The 10,574-nt window shown below is 31.0% G+C and overlaps 1 protein-coding gene across 2 annotated transcripts; it reads right to left on the reverse strand.

The window, feature by feature from the left end:
- Positions 1 to 6,963: 6,963 nt before the first annotated feature.
- LOC107471769 (cyclin-J18) lies at positions 6,964 to 9,333 on the reverse strand. 2 transcript variants are annotated; one of them, XM_021133545.2, is made up of 9 exons: positions 9,016 to 9,332; positions 8,874 to 8,950; positions 8,665 to 8,767; positions 8,485 to 8,583; positions 8,257 to 8,274; positions 8,090 to 8,160; positions 7,856 to 7,991; positions 7,367 to 7,427; positions 6,964 to 7,206 (listed from the first exon to the last, which is right to left on the reverse strand). In XM_021133545.2, exons 1-9 carry the CDS (start codon positions 9,103 to 9,105, stop codon positions 7,124 to 7,126), a joined length of 738 nt encoding a protein of 245 aa, XP_020989204.1. In that variant the 5' UTR covers positions 9,106 to 9,332; the 3' UTR covers positions 6,964 to 7,123. The 2 variants fall into 2 exon arrangements, with proteins under 2 accessions (XP_020989204.1, XP_015946744.1); XM_016091258.3 differs by having other exon boundaries at positions 7,161 to 7,206; positions 7,336 to 7,427; positions 9,016 to 9,333.
- Between the last annotated feature and the right edge of the window lie 1,241 nt (positions 9,334 to 10,574).

Raw genomic sequence — 10,574 nt, forward strand, 5'->3', positions numbered from 1 at the left:
GATTATAGCTGGTGGATGGTGTTTCTAGAGCACTCAAGTGAGTTTGTGGTTGTGGCTTGACTTCTATATGCTCATAACCCTCTCTTGAACTCTGACTTTCATTCTCACATGACGAATCATACTTGAACCAGCATCTGCGAGCTTTATGGCCAACCTTATCATATAGCTGACAAACCGGTCTGTTACTTCCACCATCATATCGTCTTTCATTTTGACTACCACTAGCAAATCTTCTATCATTGTCATAGAATCCTCCATCAGACCTTCCACAAGCCCTTCTTTCATTGCCAGAGAAACCGCTTCTCATCGTTCTTCCACCTCGTCCTCTGAAATCTCTTTTGAAATGCCCTTGACCTCCATAATTGTTTGACTACTGAGTTACATTTGCTTGGATTGACAGATCTGACCTCCTAAATCTTTCGATCATACTTTCATGTGCAAGAAGCAAAGACTCTAACTCTTCTACTGAGACACTAGATGATCTTGAGACTATAGCTGTAATCAAAGACCATATTCCTCTATTAAGCTATTGAGTATGGCACTAACATGATCACTTTTTTTTATTGGTTTTCCAATTGAGGCTAGCGTATCTATTGTTTCTTTAATTTCCAACACATAACTATTGGTAGAACTTCAAATTTTAATGCTACTCAATTTGTTCTTTAATTGCATAATTCTTGCTCGAATTTGCATTGCAAAATGATCCTCTAACCTTCTCCATACCTGATATGTGTACAAGCAGCTAACCATCCGAGTGGTGAAGGGCTTGGTCATCGACGCCAACAACCAAAAATTTGAGCAGAGCATCTTGTCGCTTCCATCTTGTAAATTCTGGATCCTTCTCTCCTGAAGCTGTGAACTGAGCTGGAATACCTTCTCCTGTGATGTGAACTAACAGATCGTGACCTTCGATTGTCAATTCCGCTTGATCTTTCCATTGAAAAAAGTTGTCGTTATCAAGCTTCATCGAGATCAGTGAGGACGTGAAGTTAGGTTGACGCTGAACCTGAGCTTTAGCCATTTCTGTGTTTATCTCCATGGTAATTGAACGAACCACAGCTCTGATACCATGAAAGGTACCAATACCGAGCTGAAGGGGAGAGCAGAGATCAAAGAAGAAGAGAAGAAAAATTGAAGAGAGAGAGAGAGTATCTTGCTTAACTGATTTTGGTAAAGGTGATTAAGAGTTGTGACTACAATGACAACACTCTAACTAATACATACAACTGGCTATACAAACTGAGCCTAATGACAACTTGCAAGTAATTCTAATATGAGAGAGAGTGTGTAACTGACTCTACTGAGTCAGCTTGGCTTAACTAACTTAACAACTAATTCAATTTTAACTCAATCACTATTCTATCAGACATATATGTTAATAAAATAATGTTTTACCTAATTGTGAGCGAATATAAAAAAGTATAAAGAACCAACTCTATATACATAATCAATTTTTTTAAAATATTTTAAAATTTAAAAAATCAGTTTTACGCTTAAAAAATGTGCACCTTCTCATTTCCTTTCACATATTTTCTCTTCTTCCTCGCATCTTGTTTCTTTCTTGTCTCTCCCTTTATCTCTCTTTTCGAAATTTCTTCTTTTTATTTGGATTATTGTGGCTTTTAACTCTGAAGAGTAGAAAAGTGAGAGTATACCAAACACAAACTTTAGAAAATTTTGTCTCTTTTTAGTTGTGGTATTTTTTTTAAATAATTTTAGATATTTATTTTTATTCAGTTTTAAATTATTCTTTTTGTTTTAATTTTTGGATATTTTTTTATATTTTAAAAAATAACATCTAAAATTTAATAGAAAATATTTAAAATTATAGAAAAAGAACGTGCAAAAGTTAATAAAAAATCTAAAATCTAAGAAAACAAAAATCCAAAATTATAGAAAAAAACATATGAAATCTCTAAAATAACATGCATCCGAAATCTAAAAATATTGTTTGTTTTAATTTTTTTTCGTTTACTTTTAATTGTACATTCCTTAAAAAATACCCAAAATCTCTAAAATTTAAACATTTAAATTCTAGGAATAAAAAATCCAAAATTATGATATTTTTTAAATAGTTTGTTTTCATTTATTTTTAATAGTATGTTTTTAGAAAAAAATTCAAAATCTCTAAAATTTAAACATCTGAATTTGAAGTATAAACATTCGAAAGTAGTGCATTTTTTTTATTATGATTAAAAGAGTTTTTATTGCACTCAAATTTTTTAACCTTTTTTAGTTAGATTTTAAAAGTTCTTTTACCATAATTTTAGATTTTTTTGCTATATTTTAGATATATTTTTTATTAGGTTTTATATATTTTTTATAATAATTTTAGATATTTTTTTATTAAGTTTCAGATATTTTTTTATATTTTAGTTTTTTTTTTAGAGGTTTCTTTTTAATATTTTTTAAATTAATTTTAAATTATTCTTTTGATTTGTTTGTCTAACACACCAACTAATAATTAACTGTTATTAATTCATATCCAAATTAATTACCTAACATGAGTCGAGCTACCATATCTCACACGGCAATGGCCTGGGTGACATCCATCCGATAACACAAATGAGGTCCGTATTTGACCCCAATGATGCTAATATATATTATTGCAGGTTTGTTAGATTAGGTCTCACATCAATTGATTATTCAATAATAATGACAGATCAGATAACCGTAATCATGAGAGTTATATTCATTATTAATTATCATAGAGAATTTTCTCCACTTTCGAATTATAGATTATATAGATTATATATATGCAATCATGCATGCTTGCATATGGTGTAGGTTTTTAGAGTATATATATATATATATATATACACCCAACCGGTGAGTGCATGGACCCCTTCCACTGCACTTCTCCTTCAATCTCTCTCCTATGCACTATATAATTCTTAATATTTTTGTGCACTAATCACAGAAACCATAAATTAATTAGGCCATCCTCATTTCAAATCATTACCAAATTCATATATAGTAGCCCCACCTAAAGCTTGCTAGTTGCTAGTGATCTGTTCTTGCTGAGTTTGGCCGGTGTATAACTCGTCTGTCGATGAATGTCTTCAAACTTCTCGTCGGGATGAGTTATACGTCGGCAAGGAGAGAACAAGGGGGTGGGTACCTGCAAAAGACACTCCGACACTCAAGTCAGTAAGTGTTTAAGAGGTATATAATAATTCTATGAATATAGAATGTTAGACGTGAAATAGAACTTATCACGTGTGTGTCCTTATAATATTTCTATGAATATAGAATGTAAGACATGAAAATAGAACTTATCATGTGTTGTGTATTATAATAATTCTATGAATATAAAATGTAAGACATGAAATAGAACTTGTAGAACTTATGATGAATACAATTGATGTTATGACCGTTTGGTCATTAAGATAGAAATGATAGTCATTAAGTCGGTAATGAAGGTGTCAGTTACAAGTAAAAGAATGAATGATAGTTAACGCCGAGTTATAACTCATAATGCATAATAAAGACTGAGTTATAAGGTGACGGATCACAGCCCCCAAGCTTTGTCTGCCGATCATATGATCCAGGCTAAGCTTAGAAAATAAAATGAGTTATAACTCGGTTAAAAGATGAGTAAATAATGATATGGTGAGCCCCCAAGCTTAGTCGGGTTATTATGTCGGCACTTATTCAAAAAATAATTGAGTGATAAGAGTCGTTCAATCAAGATAGTTGTGTGGGGGATACTTTTCCGCTTAAGAACAATTTTAGCATTTGATTGTATATGAACTGAAAAGTTCAGAGATAGATATCCATTGACGGAATCGATTGTATGATCCGAGGATATAATGGTTAATTGTCTTGGGAATTTTTCCAGCCCACAACAACTTATTGATAAATTTCTTGCTCAAAGCAATTAGTTATTGAATATTTACAATTTATAGTGAAGGTTTGATATGAATAAGATAAATTGAGAAAATGAATAGGTATAAAGTCGCAACATATATTGAATAATATATATTGTAAAAAAATAGTTCAAAGTAAAAAAAATATATACCTTGAAAGTTGATAATTGTAGAGAAGAAGACGACATATATGAATGTCATACATGCCAAATGTGAATATCTGAATTTTGTTTTGTAGGACATGCTTTAATTTGATAATAAAACAATAAGATAACAGTTATTGAATTATACATTTAGTATAATATTTTTAGTAGTTACAGTATGACGAGAGATATTCTTCGTGCAATAATAATAAATTGTCTGTTTAATTTTTTACATTAAACAAATAGTAACATAAAATTTAATAGCATAGAGTGAATAGTGTAACAGTTATATACAATTGATATATAATTAATTTTTTGATAGAATCCAATTTTAAGATTTAAACTCATCATTATTGTCATTTAATTGTATAAATGAAATCATTAAGCAATAAGAATATAATACATAATGAAATAAAAATGCAATTGACATGGTTATTATATGTCATTATTGTATAGAACATATATTGAGGTTTGAATATAACTAATAAATCAGTAAGTATTAGTTACTCAAAATATAAATGTAAAAGTATGTTGAATAAAATATATAATTTTACTTGTGTAAATAGAAAACTTTGAAAAAAATAAACAAATTTGATAAGTGAATTTGTGCTCGGATTGATTGAAAACTGAGTTTGTTTCGGATTGATTGAAAGCCGAGTTTATTTTCGGATTGGTTCATTAATCGATTATGAGATGTGGAATAATATGATACGTAAAAATGAAGCAATTTGAATGTATAAAGTATATACTTTATAAAAAGTTACGATAGATTAAAATTTGATAAGAGGTATTAAATCTTAAACAAGATTGTTGAGACTGGTTCAAAAATTTGAATGTAAATCAAGTTTTATGAACCTAAGGGGAGTGGGAATGATTTTACTCGTCCCCACAGACGGCGCCAATTGTTCTTGCCTGAAAAAAGGGTCGGCTTCCACACCTCGGGATCAGCCGAATTATAGACTGGAATACCAAATGTCCTTCCTTCTGAATCCGAGCTTCTTACGGTTATGGTTGTGCGAGAGCGTGGGTGATGAAAAAAGGGGGGAGTGTACCTGCAAAGGCACTCCGATGCTTAAGTCAGTATTCGGAAATCAATATTTGAGATTCAATAATCACTTACCTTCACGAGACGTCCTTTCCTCCTTTTTAAGGAGAGTTTTTATGTTCGGCAATAAATCATCGGTTTCTAATGAATACAATTGATGTTATGACCGTTTGGTCATTAAGATAGAAATGATAGTCATTAAGTCGGTAATGAAGGTGTCAGTTACAAGCAAAAGAATGAATGATAGTTAACGCCGAGTTATAACTCATAATGCATAATAAAGACTGAGTTATAAGGTGACGGATCATGATCAATAATGTTTACTGTTAATTTGTAGTATACTTTTTCCTTTTCTGAATACATGTCCATAAAAAACACATATATTAAGAAAAATAACAAATGAATTGTGGTCGTAAACTCGTAATGCTCACGTTTATATAAATAGACAATTTTTTTATAAATAATATTTATTCAATTATATTTTTTACGATAAATATTATAGCTAGATTAAAAAATTATATTAAAATATAATCAGTGTCGTGTTAATATAAAAAATAAACAATTATTTTAAAATATTAAGTTTTCTGTGGACATATATTTTAAAACAAATTTAAGAGAATATATAATTTTCTTATGGCTAATAATCGGTAGTCGGTTCGGTACTACGATAATTTATGTTGTCGAATTTTGTTAATATCTGCTTATTATTCTTTTAATTCTTTTAGGTTACGTTTCTTGAATTATAGGTGGACAATAATTTGGAATTAAAAGTGCAATTCACATGTTATTTAAATCTTGAATATTGCTCACGAGTTCATGTTTCAAACTCGAATGTGGATTACTCTCCTTTAGGAAAGAAGAAATTGAAAATAATATAATTAGATCAATGAGAGATCCAGTAAAAAAGGGCATAATACCTCAATTATATTTTATAACTTTTTTTCGCTAGTAACGTTTAATTTATCTAAAAAATAAAAGAGAAAAACAAGGTATATATGCCTAATAAAACAAAAGGGAAATAATCAAATAATGAATTTTCTCAAATATATAGGACTTGTTCTTGTGTAGTAAGTTTGACAATTGGTATAATTTGTCGTGTTCAAGAATTGAACTCTTCTTCGTCTAAAGTAAAAGAAGTATATACCTGAAGTGAAAGAGGTATATATATACATTAGTTGGAGCGGTATGATGTATAAGAGAAGAAGGTGCAGTGACAACGTCAAGAATAGGGAGCGCGATGCATGAAAAAAAGGAGGTGCACATGGAGTACAGGTGTGGCGCATTGCTTCTTCAGACAATAGTGACAGCGGTAAAATGCGTTTGTGATGGCGCGATAGGAAAAAGAAAATGAAGCGGGCAAACGACTATGATAAAAAAAAAAAAGAGAAATGCGAAAGGTGAAAAATTAGAATTGTAGTAGATAAATAGGAGAATGTTTTTTGTTTTAATAGACTTAAAATACAACTTATTATTCATGTTGTTTACATTCTCATTAATTATCTAACAGAATTCATTGACAAATGATGAGCTTCTATTTTAACTAATGAGATCAGCATGATATCACCAATGAAAAAGTGCACATGGTTATAATAGAAAAAAAATTTTGTTGTCTAAATTTTAAACATAAAATTAAAAAAAATTATATTTATCTATTTCTAACTTTAAACAATTTAGATAAAAAAAATTTATAAACATAAAAAAATCTCCTAAAAATACGAAGTTCATATTTTATAAACATGCATCAATCTCAGTTAACAAAATCTACAAAATATTATATATTAAATTTAAATTCCTAAACCATAAATTGTAATAGTTTAAAAATAAAGATAAAAAAGGAAAAATATTTTGTATGCAAACTGCAAAGAAACGTAATCCAAAAGTTGGATCGATACCATATAAATAGGGCCAATCAGAGTTGAATCTTTTATGTCTGATAATATGTACATATAAGCAAGCTCAGAAACCACATTCATCAGAGTGCACTGGTAAATATCCTCTTGTGAGTTGCGAAAAACAAGTTCAAAAGACAATCCAAATTCCAGAGGCGTTAATCTATCAGAATGAACTCAAGAAGGTTCCAGTACATGTCTGAGGATCAGAGTGGCCATTTTGATGATATCCTCTTCCTTACACGAGGTCACAAACTTGGCTGACAACAAAATATTTTTATCAGCTTCAGTTCCTTTATCATTAATAACTTCATGGTTGAGTTAATAAGTTCATAGAATAAAATACAAGTCACAGGCTCACAGCCAGGAAAACTGGAAAAGCATGTTACATTATATTTTCAACTTAGTGCATCTCCTCACCCCATGGAAGAATTGGAAACTCCCATTTGTGTTGAGGGACTGTCATTACATATGTCACAACCTGAAAAAATTATACAACTAATTAGAAGCACACGCTCACATGGAACTAGTGAACTGAACAGGACCAGAGCATTTTATTTGTTAAGGGACAACGCCCCCTGAATTTTTACTTTTTTTTTTTCATAATTATGTACAGATTTTGGTTTAGTCCCCTTAAAATTTGTATTTTAGTCTCTTTGTATTGAAAAAATAAATTTTGACCCTTTCTCAAATTTCATTCCAACTTGTCTCTGGAGCTAAACCAACCTAAATTGGTTGCACATTGCAATATATTTGGGCCTAACGGGCATTTGGCGACTTTGGAAGGCCCATATTCGTTAAATCATCCCCAAACCCATGTACGGCATTATTTTCAACGCCTACGAACTATATATAAAAAATAAAAAACTCATTTGCCTAAAAATTTGAGAAAACAAGTAAGAAATATACCAAGATTGATGCAGCAAGAGAGTGAGGCGGACAGCTGTAAGTACAAAGTAGTGATGTCTCTTCCTTTTCATAGAGCAGATCCATGATCTCCATGCAAGCTTCAAAGTTAATCAGCTCACCAGCCTTTGCCACTCCCCTGAGTTCAACCATTTTTAAGTGTGGAACCAATGAGTAATAACAATACGTTATATAAGTAATTAACCTCCTGCCATGTTGAAGGCATGCATGACTCACTTTATCTGAATCCAAAGCTCTTGAAGGAACAAAAACGCAATATTTGTTGTGCCAATCTCAAAATTCAACACCTTAATTAGGAAATACCAAATCAATCATACTAGCTCGTGAATTGGAATAGAGTAGTTCATTGATATAATTGCAGGGTCCTCAAACTCAACTAATACCTGCATAAAGAGCACCTCCTGCGGAAAAGGCACACCAAATACAAATAGTTCGAGTATAAGACAAAGCAATTAAGTTCCACGACACAGTCACACTAGTGTGAAAAACCACAGTGGCTCAAAATAAAAATAAAAAATTTATAAACAGACATAAAAGCAGAGATCAGATGATCGGATCAGAGCCATTAATAATGATTTAAAAGTTAGCATAAATTAAGCAAAATGGCTCACTGCTTCCAAGAAATTTCGAGTGGTGAAGTGTTGTTCGCTGATGGATTTGTTAGCCAAAGACCTCAAGCATGTAACGGAGAGCGGCCTCGAATCATGCATCTGAAGATGTTAATTAGAGTCGACCAGTGGATGCATAATGCATGAAGAAAGGGAAATAATAAGTTGAAGGAAAAAGCGGACTTTGGTTGAAATCCAGAGAGAAATAACCGCAAATAGGTGCAATGCACTCTCAGTGAGGGGCTTCAATAGCCAGTTATTTGAATTCTGAGCATCTATTTTGAAACTGCATGGAACAGTACAGTAACGTAGCAAAAGTGTTGGAATCATAAATTCATAATCATTATTAACAACACACGTACAAATTAAACGAGAGAGAGAGAGAGAGTGACCGTGGTAGAGAAGGAAGGAAGCGATCCGCGAAGAGGGATAATGCAGAGTACTTAACAACCGGAGCAACTTGGAGGTGCTACATACATAGAAAATCAAATTAGAGAGAGTGATTGTTACTTGTTACAGTTAGAGATCACTTACTTCAGCAGATTGAATGAGGAACTCAACGAGTGAGAGACGCTGAGACGAGATCAGCGTTGAGTCAACCAAACTCGAACTGCTGTGTTCCATTATGTTTACTTGTTTGGTTGATGAAGGTGATGCTGGCTCTCGCAATTTAAGTTGTTGAAGTGCTCCAAGGTCCAGTTACTTGCTGGCTGATCACTGGATACTAAAATTGTTGAGAAATTTGGTAGAAGTCTACTCCTTGCTCCCTGTTAGTTAGTTAGATGGCATCATAGTTAGACTGCAATTCTTACTCCAAGTTGATGTCATGACAGTATGCATAACTCTCAACTTTGAGGGGAATGTTAGTTGGATAGTTATTATAGAGATTATTTTGGTTTAACCCAGGTCAGCAAACTTAGTTATTCCCTTGCACATGTATGTGTATATATATGACAGCAGAGCATGTAATCAATGAGAGTATTCATTCTATGCACATCAAGAATTCGTGCACCAATTCCTCTCTATTGAACATTTGAACTCTCTCCTTCTCATCTTCTACACTCTTCTCCAGTTAACAATTGATTCCTGAACACTTCCCAAATTTCTCAACAATTTTGGGGTTTTTTTCACCCTTTGGGTTTGGGATAAGCCCGCAAGTAAAAGTAATAATATTCGAGTTGATTATTTATTTGGTTGTGCCAACTTTAGTGAGTAAACAAGTATGTTAACTCTTGAAAAACGAATATATTTTGTAACAAAAAAAATATTAGCAAAAAATTATTAATTTTTTTTAATTTTATTTAATACATTTTATAATAAATAAATATTAAATAAAATAAATTTGGATAGGCTTTAGATCTCCTTATCTAACCAATAAATAAATAAATTTAGACAATTTTGAATTGATTGTTTTTTGTGTTTTTAGTATTATTGTCTAAAAAAATAACAATTTTATAATATTAATCATATAATTGACAAAAATTAGTTGTATGATTGAAATGAATAATAAATACTACAATAAGTCATGAATAAAAATAAGAAGTTAATTTTAATTAGTTAATATCAGATAATTTTTTATTATAAAATTATTTTTCAAATTCTCACTTTTTTTTTAATTATTATCTATGATTATAATTTCTTATTAAATTTAGAGATAAATATTAAATCAGTACTTAAAAAAATTTTGGCGTTGAAAAAATAATAATTGACTTTTGTACTTGATAAAATAGTACCTTAATAATTTTAAAATTTGACAAACGTATTTTTTATTTCACTAGAATACGTCTCCAATAACAATGATGTTGAGCTCACCAATGTATTTGGCTGAGATGATAACGTTGTTAGGTTAATTACCTATGTATAATTTTTAATTAAATTAAATCAAATCCTAAATGAAAAATTCCCAAATTAAATTAAATTTGTCCTAATTCCAGACCTAAATTTACTAAATTATCTTTATTACTACCTGTGATTAATTCTTTCATTTTTCACTCAAAATTAAATTCAAAGGTCACAGAGTGAGAGATGTTGCTCTCGAAGTTGGTCTTAACACCAATAGTAACAAAGCAACGTGAGAGCTATTGCTGATTAGT

Source organism: Arachis duranensis, chromosome 10 (genome assembly GCF_000817695.3).
Source record: "Arachis duranensis cultivar V14167 chromosome 10, aradu.V14167.gnm2.J7QH, whole genome shotgun sequence".
Lineage (NCBI taxonomy): Eukaryota > Viridiplantae > Streptophyta > Magnoliopsida > Fabales > Fabaceae > Arachis > Arachis duranensis.

Coding starts and splice junctions, on each gene's coding strand:
- LOC107471769 (XM_021133545.2), bottom strand. CDS start 9,105: ATGGAACACAGCAGTTCGAGTTTGGTTGACTCAACGCTGATCTCGTCT. Junction 8,951..9,015: donor TCCTCATTCAATCTGCTGAA/GTAAGTGATCTC, acceptor CTATGTATGTAG/CACCTCCAAGTTGCTCCGGT. Junction 8,584..8,664: donor CTCTCTGGATTTCAACCAAA/GTCCGCTTTTTC, acceptor TAACATCTTCAG/ATGCATGATTCGAGGCCGCT.